The sequence below is a fragment of the Strix aluco genome, chromosome 7, assembly GCF_031877795.1.
Source record: "Strix aluco isolate bStrAlu1 chromosome 7, bStrAlu1.hap1, whole genome shotgun sequence".
Lineage (NCBI taxonomy): Eukaryota > Metazoa > Chordata > Aves > Strigiformes > Strigidae > Strix > Strix aluco.
In genome coordinates, this window is record NC_133937.1 from 23486930 (window position 1) to 23508277 (window position 21348).

Genomic DNA, 21348 nt, shown 5'->3' on the forward strand with positions numbered 1-21348 from the left:
AAAATGTGAGTACACTGTCTTGGAGTGAATTTAGTCACTTGGTACTTTACTTATGTGTAGGATGACCAGTATTATATTTAAATAAAATCTCCCTTTTTTTTTTCTTTTTATAGGGATCGTCTTACAAAAAATGATGTAGTAGGAACAACATATTTAAGTCTCTCAAAAATTGCTTCTTCTGGAGGAGAAGTTGAAGGTAATTGATTGAGCACTATGTATCTATCTTCTGTTATGAGAAATAGCGAAGATCGGTGTGCTAAGAAAGTATATTTTCCTATAGTTCCTCAGTTCTGTGGCAACAAGATTATCTGTTTCTGGAATTTTCAAAACAATGCTCCTAGAAAACATACTGTGGGACTTTTTAAAGTAAAGTATTAAAATTTTAATGTTTAAACCACATCGTCATGAAAATAGCAGTAACTAATTCAAAATTCAGTCTTTTGTGTTATATATAAGTTAATTGATTTGTGGATACTTTCCTCAATTCAGAAAACTATGTGATATCACAATCTATCGTAAGATATGTGAATTTACTAAGATACTTAATAAGACATTGAATTTTAAAGCAATCCTGAGTCACTGTTTCAGAATCCCTACTTTATTGGGCAATAATAGGCAAGACTTCTTTTGCCACCTTATAAGCGTGTCTGTTCTTTCTCTGGGAAGAGAACCTAAAAGCTGGGGAATGTTCCTGAGTAGCTAGCCGACAGGATCTAGAGACACCTGCTCATTTCCTGTATACTACTAGGCTGCTTTCAGATACTGGGGGAACTTGGATCAGTCTCTGCTCTGATCAGTAGCTTACTGGAAATAGGCACTGCATCTCATTGCATGAGTGCTCCAAATTACTATTTAGTAACCCTTATTTTAGTAGCTTCCACAGATGAAGATTTTAGTTGCAATGCTGTGATCACAGACAATTAACTTAGGTGCTTCAATCAAGATCCTATGACAGGATATATAATTTCAGAAAAACTAAAACTCGAAACTGATTAACTGCAAAAAAACAAATTCAGTTAGGCAGGATATGAAGTTCTTAACATGTTGTCCCCTTGGACAATATGTGATAAAACTCTTTACAATATTATAAGAAACACTTTTTGTGCCAAGGTTGGGGGAAATATTAAAAAAAAATCCTGTTACATTTATGTTCTTATACTGTGATTACTGATTATTGATTATTTCTTTGTGATCTATAATCTCCTCATCTTTTTATAGCAAGATCTTTCATACAATCGAGCTGGCTCCATGACAAAGATTCTGTGTTAATTTTCCAGGAAAAACGTTTTATCCTTTACATGAACATAGTATGTCATATTAGTTGTTCATACAGAATTGTAAAGTTCATGGCTAAACAGGCTTTTATCTGACTATCTACACTAGGTTGAAAGACACTGGCTTAAAACCATTTCCACCACTACCACAATAAGAATCTAAATTATTATTTTTTCTGTCTGTTGTGTTTATAAAATCTATATGATATGTACTTGTATGAGACAGACCAATTTGTCCTTAAATTGATAGCTATGTAGGAGTTTAAAAACAAAACTAGTGGCTCCAATCCTGTAGTGACTTGAGCCAGGTATTTATCTTACTGGATGGAACTGTATTTTCAGTCATGTAACTTCAAGTTTATAACCCAGTCCTCTTAGAAGTACTGCTGTAGAAGTAAGACTTTGTGCAAACATTCTTTTCATATATCACACACACAACCAGAAGCAAAAGAAAGGGTTACGAGAAAAGGCAATGGGAAATCAAAGGCAGAAAGGCTGGGCTGTTGGGGAACATTCAGCTCTGAAGAGCTCACTTGTACTACCCACACAAGTGTGTAACTTGAACTGCTGCTGAGTCACAGCTCATTTATACTTCAAACCCAGGCACTCAGTAACTGAGAAAATCTTATCTGGATTCTTTCTCTACTGAAGTACTGACACTGGAATAGTCATTTCCATGTAAAATCACAGATTATCTTCCCTTGAGGTCAATGCCATGCCTGAGCCTGTTCTGTTTTCTAAAGGATTGGGAAACTGATCTAGTCTATGATCTTCAGTAAATGAAGATATGCTAATGGGCCCTGAACTGTAGTGGTTTTCTTAAATGTTCTTAAGATTTTAAAATAATTTTTTTAATAAAATTTTATTTTGTCGGGAGTACTATACAAAGCTGAAACAGAAGCATCAAAACAATATATTTTGTCAGCTACATGTTTGGGTTTTTTTCTTTGGAATTGTACAGGAAGAGTAATACCTTCATATTTTAATCAGGAAGCAAAATTCTAGCCCACATGAACTTTACTTCTTCTCAGGCCTTCGACTTTATTTTAAAAGCATATTGCTTTGTGATGTATTTGTTTTTAAAATGCTATTGTCACTTGTCATGTAACTTCTTCTCTTTTCATAATATAGAATTTTCATCTTCGGGAACAGGGGCTTCATCATATGAAGGTTTATATCTTCAGCTGTTACTGATTTTGTTTTCCATTGCCCAAACTGAGAAGTATTGCCTAAGAAAACCCATCATCTTAAAAAATATTTTTAATAATAACTTGTCTAAAAGACTTCACCATTATGATTAAAGAGTATCAAACATAACTAACTGCATAAAACAGTTTTGGCACTGGAACTGGTTTGAAAATATTTCTGTTTGGTTGGTGCTTCAAGCTGTGTTTTAGAGTTGAGCATGCAGTTGCTTTGATTATAAAGTGCTTAGTCTAACAATGGCTTGCAATTTTTAACTTAGCTATGAGATTGCAACTATATTTGCAGCTGCAGAGCCCTGCAGAAGTAAATGCCTAAATTAATTAGTGGCTGTTTTGCTTATGCTTAGCTAGCTATATAAATAAAGTCTGAAAAATGAAATCTGATTCTGTTAAAACCTGGAGAGACAGCTTTTCACATAACTGTCTAGGTTCGCATCCAGTTTTGAAAGACTTTGTGGTAAATATTTATATAGTGAGAAATAAATACAACTGCACCAGTTGAAAGATAACAAACATTCATCTGCACAAATACTTCATTTACTATTTTTCTTTCATAATAATGTAATATTAAGTTAAACGCTGAAATAATTTTTCAGAATCACTTTATGTAATACATGATCATCAGCCTTCTAAATGTAAACAATTGAATTTTAAATGTAAACAAATACAAAAAATTACTCTTTTTATTCCAGGCTTGGAAGGGGGTGTTTTTTGTTTGTTTCATTTTGTTTTTAAATTTATGTTCTGTTTAATTTATTAGAATCTGTAAGTAGTGAATGTATTAATTCAACACAGATCTCTACCTTAAATCTAGTCATATCAAGATCTGGTGTGAGCAGTTTAGTGTTAGAATCTTTAAAAAATTGAACAGTATTCCAACAAGAGTCTGAATTCTTTTTCATTCAGATTTTGTTCTTTTCTGATTCAGATGTAACGATGTGAAAGTATGCAAATGCAAAATAGAGAACTGCAAATCTTTATATTTTACAGATTTTATGTGACTTTGTGTTGACAGGAAATTACATCAGGATGTCACATTCATTTTTATTATCCATTTATGTCACTCAGTAGTCACAGTGGCAAAGTCATACAAGGTGTAACCCTTTATTTTCACTTTCTTATCTCAGCCATCCTTTCCTGTGATAAATGAGTCCTCCTTTCTGCTGCAGATCACTCTTAAGTGGTATCTGTTGCAAGGTTTAGAACCTGATTCTCCTCTTTTTTTAATACCAGAATCATTTGTTCAAAGACAAAAGCTAGGATGCAAGAAGGAAAATAATATAGAATCTTTCCTGTTTGCTCAAAACTACGCAGTATTTTTCTGCATGTGTTGCTTACCTTGTTCTAATTCTCTTTGCACTACTCATCAAATGTATCATGGCATATGTTTGATTGCTACTGAAAGAACAATTAACTCTCTAAAGTTAAGCCAATTTTAACTGGTTCTAAAAAGAGCTTTTTAGAATCTCAATCATCTAATAAATTTGAAAGGCATGAATGCAAACACAAAAGACAACAGTAGTAATACAATTAAGGCTTCCCTATATATTTTTTTCTACTGAAAAACAGAACACTGTTCAAAAATACAAAATTATGACAGTAAGCATTGGCAATGGAAATACTTTTTCAAGTTGTTAGATATCTTAAATATCTGAAAATAAACAATAGCTCTGGTATGCAGTTTCCTAGCTTAGCTATTAAAACTGACAAAAATATCTAAATCCTTATTAATATTTTTTAAGCTAGATTAAGACATTGGGAAATTTTAATTTGTTAGTCATGGAATAAGAATAGTATACAAATTAGAGTTTATTGTCATCGGAATTAACTGAGAATTAACTGAGTTTGCAGGCTTTCAGTCTAGTATGAATTATAGTTTACTGAAAAGGGAGCTTCTGAGAAACAGTGCACTGCGGCAGTTATGATTAGAGTTTGCAGTAGTCTGTATTTTACCCTGAAGTATAGTCACAGAAAAATTAAACTAAAAATTAGAACAGTAGGATTAACTATTCTAAACAGTGGGGTTTTTTTCTGCTCAGTGTGCATCTTTTTTGTAGGTGTTTAGCTAGAACAATGGCATATGTGTTTAAATGATTGCAAACATTGTTTTACTCAATTTCATTTATTTCTAGAAAATATCTTTTCTGTTAACAGAAGAGTGTATTACTCTTTCACATAAATGAAAACCTGATATTTGAACTGGGGCAGAAGTTTTGTTTATTCTGTGGGTTTTTTACTGCATGAAGTAGTATCTAGTAAGTATTGTACAATGAAGGAGGAGGTTAGGAACAAGTACAGTCACTGGTATAATTACTTTAAATTCATATAGTATACCCAGAGAATGAAGTGTTCTTACTTTACTAATAACTAATATCTAACTAATATCTAACATTTGTTCCACTGGGTTTGATAGTAATGTTAACCTTTTCTGGCTCTGAACAATAATTAACAAAGATATAATGGTAACGTTTTCTGTTAGTAAACACTGGAGAAACTGAAGTTGGCTTTTTACCAACATTTGGGCCTTGTTACCTAAACCTGTATGGAAGTCCAAGAGAATACACTGGATTCCCAGACCCATATGATGAATTAAACTTTGGAAAGGTCAGTTTCTTTATTCATTGTTTTTAATAAAAGGATTAAACCCAATTGTTCTTAGTCGATGAATAAATTAATTTTAATGTGGGCTTTTTTGTTTTCTTCACATTACACTCCCTTTAGTGTTTCTTTTTGAATAAAATTTTCTATTTATGATTAATAAGGAAGTATGATAGTGTTTTGCATTCCTATCTGTTTTCATTTTAAAGGAGCAGTAGTGGTTTTGATGGCCTTCACTATCTGCATCTCTGCATACATTTGTATTTCTTATTTCCTTGGTTTTGTAAATATATCTTTTTCACTTCTAGCATTAACTAAAGCCAACTGCTTTATTTAATTTGTTCAAATATGTACATCCATGCCTCTGCAGAAGTTTTGACAACACTTCAGTGAAGCCAGAATCATGTACAGCTAAAGAAAGTATGCTACTTCAGGAGAAATATATAAAATTGGATTCAATGTGTGATTATGTTACAGGGCGAAGGAGTTGCTTATAGAGGGAGAATTCTGGTTGAACTATCTACGATACTTGAAAGCAAACCTGTTAATAAAAAATTAGAGATGATTCCTAATGATGACTTACTGGTTGTTCAGGTAAACCTTTGTTTTATTGTCAATGCTGGTAATGGAGATATGCCTTGGCTGGGTTTTTTTTTGCAGGATAATCTAACTTACTACAATTGAAACTATTGAGTTGAATCTCAGAATTAAGAGAGGTGGTTGTTGATGGTGTGGCTACAAAAATGTCATATCCTCATAGCATGAAATGTTAATTTGAAACATTTTTATAATCTTGAATACTGTAATTTATTATACACAAAATATATTTTTTTGGTTGCTTCCCAGAAAATAGTAAAAATATTAAATTTATTGTTTCCATTAAGAAAGTGCTATTGTTTTCTATAGTTGTGGATCTGGTTTTACAAATACTGAAATACAACTACAACTAAAAAGGTTCTTTTTGTAGAAATACCAGAGCAGACGAAAGTTCTGCTTGGCTGCTGTGTTTCATTCTGCTACCATGCTGCAAGACACCGGTGAGCCTATCCAGTTTGAAGTTAGTATTGGTAACTATGGCAACAAGTTTGATACCACCTGTAAACCTTTGGCATCAACAACTCAGTACAGTTGTGCTGTTTTTGATGGTAAGGATGCTGCTGGTATGGGCATAAAATAATGTAAAATTCTCTTTTCAAGGAGCTATTTTATGACTTTGGAATGACAGCCCTAAACTGCACTAAAAACTTATTGAAAACATGACAGAAAAGAATATGTGGCTTTTCACAGCTTTTGAGATGAAGTTATTTTATGGAATACATGCTGCAAAGCCTACTGAGGTTATTAAAGAAATTTTCACAGAATTCAGTGAAATCTTTTGACCATGTACTACTTGGGCACAGGAAAATTGGCAAGAAAACAATCACATTATTTTACAGGTGTCTAAAAACTAGGGATTAAATGGAGAAAATACCCTTTGAACATTCTGATTTAGAATAAAATAAAAACTTGTTTTTAAACCAGGTGTCTGGCAGCCAAGAAAAAAAGAACCTAGCCAGACCACAGGGAAATATATTTTGGTTATAATTTTTTTATTAACTTCAGACAATAGGAGTTCTTTTTTTCTGTGTATTAAATGAAGTAATCAGGTTTACTGTGGAAAATAATTATTTGAATATTTTATTTCAGAGATAACTTATATTAATGTGCTATCTACATCGATAAGTTATGGGAAAGAATAATGAACATGTTAACAGATAATTTATTGAAAAAATCCATTGGGTTTTGAAACAATTTGAAGTAAAAGTTTACCACCCAACAGACACTACAGTGGCTGAAAAATACAAATCCTTTTACAAGTTTGGACTAGCTTGTATGTTCTTAATGAATTGTAGTACATAAATGAAATAAATATAGCAACTTGTGCAGTGTAGAGTATGTATTCCTGCCATGAATTCTAACTCTAATGTACAAATGTTTCACACCAGGTAATTATTATTACTACTTGCCATGGGCAAACACAAAGCCAGTTGTAACGCTGACTTCCTTTTGGGAGGACATAAGTCATAGATTAGACCCTGTGAATGTGATCCTAAACATGGCTGAGAGACTGGTAAGACATTTAAGATCTTTCTTTTGCTAATACACTTTTCATTTTTACTTTTTTTCTGTTAGAGGTGTAATCAAAAAATTACATTTTAAGCAAATTATGGAACAGTTTTCTGACACTTTTCCCTCCTTTTTTCCTATTCAAAATTAAACATAGCTCAGTGTAACAAATGGCACTGCTAATCATAGGTCTGTATTCTGGCAACACACTCCCGCTTGAATCTGCAGGGAATTCCCACAGGAAGGAAGAGTCCTTGGTGTTGGTTAGGGGCATGTGAAGTCTGTAGAACTGTTAAAATGCTTTGGAAGTTAAGTGCGATATCATGTATTGTTAAATACAATGAGAACATAGGAATAATCCTGCTAAATTAACCAAGTTTGAACATCTGAGTCTTTTTTTATTTGGGCTTTATACATAGAAATAAGTAAGATTAAAGTCTTGAAACTGATATTGACCATAAACCACAATGGAAGTTTATAAGTGCAAATCCTTTTCTTTTAAATTTCTCAGCAATACAACTTAGCCACCTTAAAATCAGAAATGCAGGCTAAAATTTCTGAAAACCGATTAGCTGAGATGTGGTTGAAGCTGATTGATGAACTTACAGAAGACATAAGGTAAAAGTACCTTTTTTATCTCTTACGTTATCATACTAGGCCTGCTCAGAATCTTCGCTATTGCCTTTACTAAGTCAAAAAACAAATTCTGAGGACTATAAAACTGATTACGCCTTTGAACTGACCTGAGAACTGGAATTCCAGAAGTCTCTGCAAGTAGTAAACCAGCATGCATAGTTTTGTAATTCTGCTGGAAAACAGCACCTAATTTTGTAATTCTCCTTTATCTTAGTCACTGACAGTAGTAAAACAGCATCTCTTGAAAAAATCTAAGGCAGGACTGTTCTGAAAATGTGAAATTGTGAATCTCTGCTGCCTTTCTAGCATCTTGCCTAATTTAGAATTCCTCATGTAACTTTTGTTTACCCGTGTTTCAATGTTATTTCTGAAACTGAAGAGGGAAGAAATTCTGTGATTTACTGGTAAACCCAGGATAAAAAAATTAAAGGCTATTTAGAGCTTAAGGGCCATAAAGATGATATTTTTGAATAAACCTTTAGTCAATATGTCTGTATATATGGGAGTGTTCAGAGAAGGCAATAGGAGTCAGTACTTAGGGTTTTGAAGGAAAATAAGGAATTAGAAAGTAAGGAATTAGATGAGAAAGAGACATTAATAGAAGGAGACATTGAGATGGGGAGAGATGCTTGAAAAACATTAAGTAGGTGATGAAACACCACAGGAAAAGGAAAGGGAAAATGAGAGAACAGTTATTATCCATTAGAGGAAATATCAGAACATGAAGTGAGAGAACAAATTCATCAGGCTGTAGAGCCAATATAAAAGTGAAGAGAGGAAAAAGCAAACAGTGGAGGTCAGTATATACTAGCAAAGAATTATATGATAGAAAGCTAATGTCAAAATATAAACTAGTAACTTCACAGAATACCTGTTGTGATCTGGAAGAAAGCAGAGTTAAAGAACTGACATACTTTAGGAAAGCAAAATATGAAGGGCAAACTATTGTCACGTGGAGCCATCTAGTGAGTGTAGGAACTTCAGGTTTTATATCAGTTATGTCAACCCATCCTCCTGACACACATCTGCACTGTTATTAATTCAATCCATTATTTTATAAAATATCTTATCACTCAACAATTATGGCGCAACAGCACCTAGATATAGAACCAGATGAGCTTCCTGTTGTTCATAGGATACAATGTTCTTTATGGTTTATTTCAGCAAACTCATGAAACCTGTGTCAAAGACATAATTCCCTATGTTGAATTCATAGAACAATTTTCCTTGTCGTGATAAAGTTTAAAAGAGTTAGGAGTTTGAAAGAGTTTTCAGTGAACTATTTAAACCTAATATGAGGTGACTTTCTGGAAGTTCTGATCTGGTATATTTGATTCATGTGTAAGTACTTGCACCCAGGGCAGGCAGCACTTGCATTCAGATTAGTAGAACTATAGTGGAAGGCACAATAGTCACTATCAAGGTTTTGCAGGATCAAAGCCCTTAGAAATGCATGGCTTGTCATTAAAAATAAGTCAGAGAAGAGTCAGTCTTTTCAAACTTGGCAGTCTGTTTGGAATTTTTTTTTTAAGTATCATATTAAAGACCTCTTAATGAACTCTGTTAAAGGGATATATTCATTGGTCTTTGAAAAGCTGCCTTTTCCTCAAACCTCCACCAAATCAAAAAAGCTTGTTTTTCCTGGGCTCTACTGTGATGCTATAGGATTTCTTGGTTCCATTGAATAGTTATTCTGCCCTCTGGTGACTCAGAAGTTCTATGTCACGGATTTCTTTTAGGGTTCTTTGACGTTTTCTTAACAGAGGGTTAGATAACTCCATAGACACAAGCTGCACTTGTATCTTGAGTTTCTGAGAAATTACAGTTTCCAGTGAAGGAAAGGAACCTAATCTTGATGTGAAGGCACTGATTTCATCTTTGAGATGTACATTCTGAGACAATAATTTTCTAATTTGAATATATAGGGAAATGGATTTTGCTTGGTTTGGTTAGCAGCAATTACATTAAAGCATACACCTCGAGCTATTCCACATTGGTGCTGTAAGCACAGAATTTTCCTTGCTTACTATAAACACTTTGTCAGGTGAAAATTTCTGCAGAAAAAGATGCTGTAGTACTATTTCGGTGGGTTTCAATCACAGGAAATAATAGCACTCAATCTGTTGCCACCTATATGCATGTTTGTATTTAGTGTATGGCTAAGTAAAATCCACTTAGATTATTAACCATAATAAATATTCTCTTTTCAGTAAACCATTTCCCCTCATAGAAGGCAAATCTAATATTACAGTCCTTGACACTCAGATAGAAAAACTGCGCCTCAAGTCTCTCAAGCAGATTGGAGAAGCAGCAGCAAGGATGAGAAACGAAGCTACTGATGTGAAAGCCACTCTGACAGAAATTGAGGATTGGTTGGATAAACTACTGCAACTGAGTGAAGAGGTTAGTACTACACAATACCAGTGGTTCAGTTAGTTTAGAAATAGCTGTCTAACACAAACTGGTGTAATGTTCACTGCTGATCGAGCAATATCCACTCTCCTTAGAATCGTAATTTTAGATGCTGCGCAAGTAAACATGTTCCCCTCTGTAATTAGGATTTACTTAAATATAATGTTCTAGTATGTTAGCTGTCTTCACTGAGAACATGTGTTGGGAAGTAACCACTCTGTGATTTATTGAATAGACTCTATTCTGTTTAAAGTGACAGTATTATGTCCTTTCATTTCTTGCAGAATTGCAAGTCACATTGCTGGTTCTGGGACTACAGGATATAGGTTGTACTTCTGCAGCTTGTTAGCCACAGTAATCAACTTCTAACAGAGTTAAATCTGTTTGTTTCTGTGGTTTTTAAATTTTCAGCAACATCTTATGTCTTCATCTTGGTTATCTTGTAATTTGTTTTCACAACATTGTAGAGATGTTTTATTTTTTCTTTGTCACCTCTGCTTTGGAAAGTTAGTGATTTTTTTAAAAAAGAGCACTTAATTTGGCAGACTTGCAGCTAGCATACAAAGGTGTGCATGAAACTGCAAAAACATAGTAGGCTGTTTCTGTCTTCTGCTAAAAGTCTTATGATGATCTACCCTTAACATGGAAGCATTATAAGCACTTAAATACGTAGCAGGTCAATCCAAAGCATTAGCATTTAGGATCAGTCACTAGGGTCACCATAAAGGAATTGATACACAAAACATTTCTAGAAAAATTTGCAAAAGATACAGGAATTGGTCTTTTTAATAAAACTTACTTGCTTCCCAACAATCTCAATGGTATTTTAAATTATTGTTTCAGAACTATATATTGCATTACTTGCAAAGAAAACAATTTCCTCTATTTATCACAAATTCATGTTAATTATTGGTTCTAAGTGATAAATCCTTTGACATAAATCCTAATTTATGTTTCTGTTGTCGAAGCATTACAGTAGTTTAACATAGTTAATTACCACTCTTAACTTTCTTTTCCCCACGAATAATCCACAGCCACAAAACAGTATGCCTGATGTAATCATATGGATGATCCGAGGGGAGAAAAGACTGGCTTATGCTCGGGTTCCTGCACACCAAGTGTTGTATTCCACAACGAGCCCCGAATCATCTGGTAAATATTGTGGAAAGACCCAAACAATCTTCTTAAAGGTACTTTCCCTCCCCTGCCCCCTTAAAAAATAATTAACTCCCTAAACTGTGATGCCTTCTGACATGAGCATGGAACATGCAAACTGTGAACAATGAGGTGTCAAAACTCAGGACAGTCAAAAGCCAACTGCATGTAGCTTCTTCAAAATATCACAGAAGTTGTAATGTAAAGTTAGTTCATCATAAGCCAGTTAAAACGAGCATCAGCCCTTAACTCAGAGGCTTTTCAGAAAGAGCTCAGAATCGTGATAGGACTTTTAAAGTGTTACTGGGGTTGGTGTTTTGGGGTTGGATGTAGAGACTTTCAGAGGGAATTAGTCAGAGAAGTTCCAAAAACCTATTCAAAGTTTTGGATGGTTTCCTGCAAGTAATACAGAGCATGTCTACACCCTGAAGTTCCCTAGTATGTCTCTCTGCATTGAGTCTTACTCTTGAATAGGAATTCCTTTATCCATTTAAGTTTATGTTGTCTTTAATTGGAATAAACTTAACCAAAAAAAAGGCAATCTGACTGTAGAACAGTAGCATTTACAGAGTTTGTCAATGTACTAGTAGTTATACCGATTAATGCTTCAATGCAGATAAGCTTGTATCTTCATGTTTTTATGCAAGCCCCTTATCATGCATGATAAGATGCATTGCTTCTATATTTAGTGAACCATTCTGACTAACCTCTGCATTTCCAGTCACCTGACAAGAAACACTAACATCAACATTGAAGTTTTAAGTTATCCTCATAATAAAAAACTCATTGCTGTATAAAACTTGGGTGAGAATATACAGGAATAGGAATGATACTGCTGTTACTGTGTTTGGTTTTTACATGCCCTAGGCAGGTACCATTTAAAGAATGTTCCTTCCTGAACTATTTATTACCGGCTTTTAAGGAAATGCAGTACAGGAAGCGATAAATAAATCATGTATTATTACTCATCTCTCTATATTATTGTATATATTTTAAAAGCTACAATACCTGCATAAGCTAACAAAGTGTAACTTTTTTTGTTCATGTGCCAGTACCCACAGGACAAGACGAAAGATGTCAAAATGCCTGTGGAGTTGCGAATTAACATTTGGCTTGGGCTCAGTGCAGTTGAAAAGAAGTTTAATAGCTTTGCAGAGGGAATGTTCAGTGTTTTTGCAGAAATGGTAAGCGTCATTGTTTTCTTACTTTAAACTTGGACGTGAGTATTAGGAATTCAATGATATTGGAGCTCTCTTGAATTTTTTTTTTTTTTTGCATGTGGGGCAGAAAGGGAGAGTACTATTTATTATACTGAAACAAGTAGAGCCGCTCAAGGCAATTAATGATCAAGTCCATTCTGCCTACCAGATGAACTTCAGCAGACCAGATTCTGAGCTGGTTAATCAAGTAAAAATCTGGTTAACTCCAGTGATTTCAAAGACATCTATTTTAGATTTTTATCAGTGTAATTAAGATTGGGATCTAGACCATTATGTTTTGGCATGTGAATAACCCTTTCATTTTAATTGCTTCTTCACTTCTACAAATGATACTTGGATACAAGTGGTTTTGCTTAATAATGGTTCTTTTATAGCAGTAGAAAATTTACTGTTACAAGAAAAACTGGTCGAAGCCAGTAGATTTGTCTGACAAAAGGCTATAATATGATAACATTTCAATGGTAAGAGTTAACAAATTTGAAATAAAAAAGCTTGAAATAGTCTCACAGCATATAATAGAGATTTTGAATGATAAGGGTAAGCGGCAGATGTCTTTTATATGCTCCATCACCTAATGGTGCATATAATCCAATATCAGTACAATAGCTAATGAAACAAGACATTTTTAAAGAAGCTTGTTTCACCATTGCATCTATGCTTAAATATTTAGTAGTGCTGTAGTAAGTCACTTAAAATAGTTAATGGATGTTCAAAGCCCTTTAAGACGCTATTGAATATCTCATTTTTTGCTCTTCATACAGCAATCCAACAATTTTACAGGAATAAGAGCAAGAAGACTCAAGACTATCATAAACTACAAATAATCCCATTAGCATAAAGGGAAATATACTATATAAACTGGGCTGACATCAGAATCACACCCCGGTAGCTTCCATGATAAGACTGTAATTCAGTTTTACATATTACGAAAGAAGCGATTATAAATAGAAGAAGATTTGAGATGTAAAAGAATGAGAGGATCATGCATTTAGGGAACAGAAGAAAGTTGTTTGAATGATGTAATGGTATTTTATTTAACAAAGTTTTAATTTGAAGGAAGTTTGACTGTAGTTGGAGAGAGACATTAAATTGAGAAGACAGTTTAGTTTAGCCGTGGAATCATTGTTTACCAGGCAGCACAGAAGAAAATGAAAGAAAGAAATTGATGATGACATTGCAGAGTAATGTGGGAAGGGAGTACTTAATTTCAGAGAAAGAAGACATATAAACATATTGTAGAATGTTTTGGTTGTAACAGTTACATAAATACATCATTTTTTTTCCTCCTAAAAGCTTTTTATTATTTTTAAGGTACTGATTTTTATTTTCTTCTCAAACAGTATGAAAATCAGGCTCTTCTTTTTGGAAAGTGGGGTACCTCAGGACTTGTTGGTCGCCACAAATTTTCTGACGTCACAGGAAAAATGAAACTGAAAAGAGAGTATTTTCTGCCCCCAAAGGGCTGGGAGTGGGAAGGAGAATGGATGGTTGACCCCGAAAGAAGGTTAGATTTTTTATTTTTTTTTTAATTTTATGCAGGCACGAATAAAGGAGTTTAATCTCAGAGTGTAAAAGCTCCTCTCTTTTCTTGGCTGAGAAAGAGATATTAAGCTGAACTTTCCAGGACAGCAAAAGCCAGCCAATAGTCAAAGCTAGTTAATAACACTAAAATTAACATTACCTTTTTAAAAAAGTAAAATAAAACATACAACAGAAAGAATGCATCCATTTTCTAGGAACCAGCTTATGGTTTAGAAGTTCCCACGTGATGATGGGCGTATTGCCTGTATTTTCTGCGTCTCAGTGCCCAATCTTTAAAAAAGGGATAATAATAGTTTTCCTTTCCTAGAAAGCTACTGTGAGGATCACTTGGGTCTATGTGAGTTTCTCACATCCTGCTGTGATGGTTTCAGACAAGAGCCTTAGATAGCTAGATCTGCCATAGACAGAAACTTAACCCTAACATCCTGTGTAAATCTGCAGTACATGTTGTATCAAAACCATTACAGCATTTGCATGGTCTTTCACATATAGTGGATGGTTTTTGTGTTTATTTCACTAAATTTTGAGAAGTTCCATTGCCCTTGTTAAACAACAATCACAGGTTATTTCTCAAACTGACTCAAGGCAGGGGTTGTTTTCAGAGCCTAAGGTTGTGCTACCATATGACACTTCCTCCCCTGGCAGACCGAATTCATGAGCTTTCAATCCTCTTCCGGCTCTAAGAGGTTCAGTCTTGCTCTGTCAGAGGTTTTCAGCTCCTGAGTTGTGTCAGTTCAGATATTTGTGTTGCCACACTTAAAACCAGACTGGGTAAATTATCTGTTTCATAAACAAAAGCCAGCATGAGTAAGAGATTATTTTCTTTTTTCTTAAAAGAAAAGGTTCAGCCCATTTTAAATTCTCATGTTCTGATGGTAAAAAAAGTACAGGACTGTTGTTATAGAAAAACTGTGGGAAAAATATGTGCTATTATTTGATCCATTTTAAAATCATACCAGTTTATACGTCTGAATAGATGGATATATTTTCATATTCAATGAATAGTTTTTACTTCAATGAATAATCTGACATGAAGAAAAGCGATAACAGACGTGGAGATATTTTCTCAAATAATGGAAAAAAACCCTGCTGTTAAAATGCATAAGTGTGTTTATGCCCTGCATCTGCTTTTATTGGATGGTTTTATCTGCATGGTTTTATTTGACCAGCAGATGGCATTTTAGAACATACTTTAGAGCTTTAGAACTGAATCAGTTAAGTACAAGTGGAAACCAAGGCTATTTTGTCTGATTTAATGTTCTCTTATTTCTTTCACTTGCAAGTTAGAAAAATATTAGCCACCTGATTGCTTGCCTTGTCAACTGCATAAAGGAGAACAAAATTAAGTACATTGCCAAATTTTAGTGCATAGGTAGATACATAAAAATTAGAGATGCATATAACTGTGATGTGCAGTCCAGGTTTTCCTACATTTAAATATATGTTTTTTCTTTTTCCAAGAGGAAGTGTTGAAAGCAGATCCTTAACAGCAGTTAAAACACTCCTGATAGTCACTCATTCTTATGAGTAATGTTCCTCCTATTGCTTACTACTACTGGAGTTGCTTCAGTTTTAGGAAGACATTCTAAGGAAATGTAACTGTAAAAACTGTACTAATAAATAGAACTTCACAAAGATGGACAATCCAGAATTCCAGCACATGTGCACATGCTGTGCACTGTTTCTAGATGTTCTCTGGTTTAGTATTATACTTGCTTTGGACTTGCAGTTTGTTGACTGAAGCTGATGCTGGTCATACTGAGTTTACTGATGAAGTATATGAAAATGAGAGTCGCTATCCTGGAGGGGAATGGAAAGCAGCTGAAGAGAGTTACACAGATGTGGTGAGACATATTTTTTCACTGGAAAAGTAAAGGTTTAAGAGAAGAAGTTCTAGGATTTGCTACACAGTGTATTTAATCTATTAATGCACAGAACTGTTATGTTTTCCCTACATATAAAAGAATGGACAAAAAGCTCCACCACCACGTGAGTTCACATGTCCTCTTGGATGGATGTGGGAAGATGATGCTTGGAAATCCGATTTAAATCGAGCAGTGGATGAGCACGGTAAGAATTACTGTTTATCTGTCATAGTCTATACTGAAGGAGGACATATGTCACGATTGTAGCAATGTCCTGAGCATGATAGTGGTTGCCCTGTGGAAAAATGTCAAGGAAATACTTGGATAACAGTTGCTTAATGAATCAGGTAAGGTGACATTAAGAAAGGGTTCGTTGTCTGCATCTTTCTCCATTTCCATTTTAATCACTGTTCCATCAAACTCACTGTTCTCATTGAGCCTTTCTTGGATCAAAAGGGACCGGTATTTTGAACAGTATATGTAATAAATGCATTTATAAGTGCCTACTAGAGAGAAAATCACATATTCTGAGAAGCTGTACATTGGTCTCAACTGCAGCAGCAGATGACAATTTTGAGCCAAAAGCTTTGACAAATTAAAAAAAAAGAAGGCTAATACAAACAACAATCTACTAACATGAGAGGTTCCAGTTGGGAAAACTGTATGTATAAACAGTGTGCTTGGAAATCGAACCCATCCTTGTTTGAAGTAAGTTTCCAAAACATTTTTCCCAAGTCCAGTGTTAATGCAGTCCAGTGGTTAGGATTGGGCCTGTAAGATGTGGATTAGTAGCAGTAATTGCTTTTTTTAGAGAAGTCAGAAGCTTAAGTTGAGACATGAAGCCTCTCTAATTGCACCACAAATATGTGGCAAAGCCAGGTTTGGATCTACCTGGTAATTTAACTGGGAGCCTTTAGCCAGGGCACAAGTCACCAAGCAATGCTAAGAGGTGAATCAGGAGGTCTGGGGACCAAAGGAAGTCAGGAACCTTTTTATGTTGGTCACACCCCACACAAGTGTGTGACAGATTCCTACATTGTCAGAGTGCAATAACTGCACTGAATTTGTGTGAGAAGGGAGCCATGCAAGACTGATCAGGATGAAATCTTAACAGTATGCAACTGATTATTAGGCAATTCTGAAACGAAAAAGACTTCAAAGTCTTTCTGTGAAGAATCTGATACTGCTAGACAGAGTTTGTCAGATTAGATGTACTACTAATCTGATCAGGTTAGAAAATCCTAAATGCATAGAGCCACCATTTTTCCTGGAGTTGCTTGTTACTTACATTAAATTACACTGTTACCAGCGTAGAAAGTTGTGATATAAACAACCTCATAAGACCATAATTTGGATTCTACAGCAATAGGAAAAAGCAGTCAATCTCTCACAGCAAAGTATTTATAGGACATTGATTTGATGGTTCGAAAACAAAATGAATAATAAAAGCAAAAGGGAAGGTTGTAGAAGTTTCTGGAAAGCCCTGAATTTTGCAAAACTATCATGAATTTTAAGTTGTTACAAAACAGGTGAAAATTCTCAAATAGTTATTACTTTTAAATATAACCAAAATAAATAGCTAAATAAGTAGAAAAAAGATTTTATCTTAAAGAGTACTGATATCTGTCTTAACTGGAATCTCTCGTAGGAGTCTGCAGTAATTTTTTAATAAGAGATCAATCTAAATAAAAATCTGAGTCATAGATACCTGAAAACTGAATTATAATATGTAGAGCCAAAATACAGTAACAGGTTTACCAGTTCTTACAGCTTTATGATCAAAGTTCAAATAGTTGGTGTTCCTTTAAAAGCCAAGCTGCTGGAATTGCAAGAGTACACAGGACATTCCACTCTTATTTAAAATTGAGGATGAGTTTTCCCTGCAGTGAAGTATGAAAATCAATACACCTAACATTTGAAAAAACAAGAACGCAAAGAAAAGAACTTAAAATGTATTGTATATGTTTTAATGTTGAGATTTTTACTGTCATATATATTATAGCATCATCATAAAAGGTCATCAGTTGCCCTCTAGCTATTGGCCATTTAGGATTTGCAATATCAAATAGCCTTGTGTGACTAAAGCTTGATCCTCTGAAGGTACAATAACTATTTCCCATGCTTTTCTTCTTTGTATCTTGCTTGTCTTTCTGGAAATATACCAAATAATCAATTCTGTTTCAGGATGGGAATATGGGATTACTATTCCTCCAGACTCTAAACCAAAGTCATGGGTTGCTGCAGAGAAAATGTACCATACACATCGACAACGAAGACTGGTGCGGAAACGTAAGAGAGATCCAGCTCAAGCAGTAACAGCAGGAAGGGTAAGCAGAAGAGAGACGCAGTCAGAGACTTGCACAGTGTAACAGTCTGAGTTTCTTTTTTTTTTTTTTTAAATCTGCATGGGATTACTCATTTCCTGAATAAAGAAAAAATTTAATACTGAACAAAAAAATCTAGAATAACGTTGTATGTTTTAATTATATTCCTCCTCTTTGTCTTTTTGTAAATTGATATTTCCAGCTTTGGTTTATGAGGGGATTATAATGTGTGCCAGAGCACGTGCCAGTTTTTTTCATTACATTTGTACAATACCGTGGATAACAAGGATTTATGTCTTCCAGGGAATGTCATCATATGAAGATCAAGAAGGATGGGAATATGCTTCCTTGATTGGCTGGAAATTTCACTGGAAACAACGCAGTTCTGATACTTTCCGTCGAAGACGATGGAGACGAAAAATGGCTCCCTCAGAGACACATGGTGCAGCAGCTATCTTTAAACTTGAAGGTGCTTTGGTAAGGGATGGAGTATCACAAAAGTATTTGAAAGTTCAATCTGTTAATTTACAGTAAATAAACAATTAAGTATACCAGCTATTTTAGTCCCTGAATTGTTAAACTGATATATAACTGAGGAACTAATTCAGTTTATATTGTTTAAATTGTTTAAAGTCTGAAAGGGACCACTGAAGTCGGAGTAGAGACTCTTGCATAACATGCTTATTACTTCATTTTTCAAATTATTTTTATTATTACATTATGTGAGGTTTAGAGCAAAAGGCCAAATTACTACATGAGCCTTCTGTAAGTGAAAAGATAGCTCAAGCTTTTCATGCACATAATTTAAATGTATTAACATCAGCACAAGAAACAACAGACACTGAAATAGCTGCCGCTGATTAACGTTTACATGCTCAAACAATCAAACACAAGAAAGGATAGCAAAGTGCTGGAGAAGACAGAATGTCATACATCAGAAATAGATCATCAGAACTTAATTATTTCTCAAGTTTTCAGGTTAACACAGCTTCATAGATAAGCTCTACCTACCAAAATACAAATTGGAGCAAATAATGTGAGGCTACTTTGTTTTTCTGAAATAATGAATCTGAGTCTGATGGTATAGCATTGACAAAAATTTGCACCTCTTTCTTGGTTTGTTTCTCTTTCTGGCACCAAATGTCGACCCATGATTCATTGTCAGCATTTTCTTCCTCCACTTAATTTGGTTCTACAGAGTTTAAAAATTTGTGTTTCAATTTCTTTTCTGACTATACTTCCTGGGCTATTGCTAGGACAAAGCCTTAGAGCAATTCTCTGCAGTTCTCAGCACAGTGCAGAAGACCTGCAACCTCTCCTTCAGTAGGAGCTGATGGGTAGCTAGTGTATCTCCAGAAATAAGACATTCTGAAAATTAAGATGAAATGACTGGATCTGATTTCTGCACAGCTTCAATGGCAACAAGAAATGACCTTTGGACATGAGTAAACATCTTTTAGAACACATTTACTCAGGAAAGTAAATTTCTCCTTGTCCTGGAAGAGAGACTGAAATCTGTATATTCCCACACACAGTCCACTTTTATCAGGTTTGTAAACATGCAGTAACTTTTTTTTCTATATATAACTTCAGGGAGCAGACACTAGTGTTGATGATGGAGAAGGGAAGAGTTCAGATAAAACCAAGGAGTCAGCTACAAAGGTGTTTGGTGCCAATACACCGCTTGTTTCCTGCTACTTTGACAGTAGGTTCTTTAACAATTCCTTTCGTATAAATCATGTCTGTTTCTCCCTGGTCTCAAACAGAATTGTAATTCTTTGTGGTTTACATCTAGGTTTATATGCCTTCTGTTATAGTTACTGTCTGATCCTTGATTGGGCCCTATTTAGGCTAGTAAAAGAAAAATTACAGTTAGTCATTTTGATATTTCAGTCCACTGTCATGCAGACATTTTAAAACCTGTATGAGACAGGAATTCTAAAGCTAACTATTGCAGCACTGTCTTAAATGATACATTTTTAGCATTAGGGTCCCTCCATAACAATGCAGGGAGCTAAGCCAGCAGAGAAGATGTATGTACAGTTAATTTTTTGCTGTTTTAGCTCACTTAACCAGCTCAGTGCAGGGTCAAAGAAATTCCTGACCCGGAAGAAGCAGTAAGACCATGTAGTTGAGTTGGCAAAGTGAACAAAACTGTAACTTTGCCAACCTGGATTGGCTTTAAATGCCTTGGAATCACTGTAATGAGATTCACAAAAGCAGGGACACTGAGATGGGAGCCACCAGTGTTAGTTAATAGGAATAGAGGCCAATCCCATCCACTCCTGAGACTCAATATCCTTTTTGAGGATCTCTGACTGGAACACTTGTCTTTATTTGGACTCAACAGCACTTGATCTCCCTGCTTGGAATGGGTGCCTAAATCTTAAATCTTGTCTTTCAGAAGCTGAGGAAGATTATTGTGGTTTCTTTTAAATAATGACCACTATAGGAGGAAAATGGCACCTTTTCCTGCCAGAGTTCAGAGGTTTCAGCTCATTGAGGCTATGAATGGCTCAGATTTTTCCAAGGGCTAAAAGGGTCAGAGCTGATACCTTTTAAAGAAAAGCTGTAGTAACTTAGCCACATGCTGTCCTGGGTTTGGGCTGCTTTCACATCTTCCTTTTAAGCTATTCCACCTTGCCCGCGGTGATTTTTTTTTTAAATCTTTTAGCCAAAAGAGACAGAGTTGCAATTGCAATAATTTTCTAGAGCTAATAGCTAAAAATGTGAAGCTCCTAGGTCCCTGGAAGTGCTGTAGTGAATACTTAAATTAAGCACAGGAATGCCCAGTTCTTGATTCTTTTCAGAGGAACTAGATTATCACACCATTTCAAACAGGAATTTTTTAATAGAAGGATTTTTAGATGATCGTATGGTGAAAAAAGCCCAAACAGTGTTAGTTCTTTTTTTTAATTTCTGCTTTAAGTTGTGTTGGAACAAATGTTCTCAGGTGCTAGGTTGTTGCTATTAGTACACTTGTCACCAGAAAATAAAAGCAGAAATCCTAC

General features: G+C 34.8%; 1 protein-coding gene across 2 annotated transcripts in view; it reads left to right on the plus strand.

The window, feature by feature from the left end:
* Window positions 1-21348, plus strand: part of MYOF (myoferlin) — a 71331-nt gene that overhangs the window by 29667 nt on the left and 20316 nt on the right. Inside the window, exons 16-31 of one of the 2 annotated variants that reach the window (XM_074830938.1) lie at window positions 114-196; window positions 2406-2444; window positions 4959-5083; window positions 5555-5671; window positions 6045-6222; window positions 7063-7187; window positions 7695-7801; window positions 10030-10222; window positions 11266-11421; window positions 12439-12570; window positions 13947-14110; window positions 15878-15992; window positions 16113-16218; window positions 18198-18340; window positions 18641-18814; window positions 19931-20042. In XM_074830938.1, the coding sequence (XP_074687039.1) occupies window positions 114-196; window positions 2406-2444; window positions 4959-5083; window positions 5555-5671; window positions 6045-6222; window positions 7063-7187; window positions 7695-7801; window positions 10030-10222; window positions 11266-11421; window positions 12439-12570; window positions 13947-14110; window positions 15878-15992; window positions 16113-16218; window positions 18198-18340; window positions 18641-18814; window positions 19931-20042 (2069 nt within the window). The remainder of the gene's footprint in view (window positions 1-113; window positions 197-2405; window positions 2445-4958; window positions 5084-5554; window positions 5672-6044; window positions 6223-7062; window positions 7188-7694; window positions 7802-10029; window positions 10223-11265; window positions 11422-12438; window positions 12571-13946; window positions 14111-15877; window positions 15993-16112; window positions 16219-18197; window positions 18341-18640; window positions 18815-19930; window positions 20043-21348) is intronic. The other variant, XM_074830939.1, reaches the window with a different exon arrangement.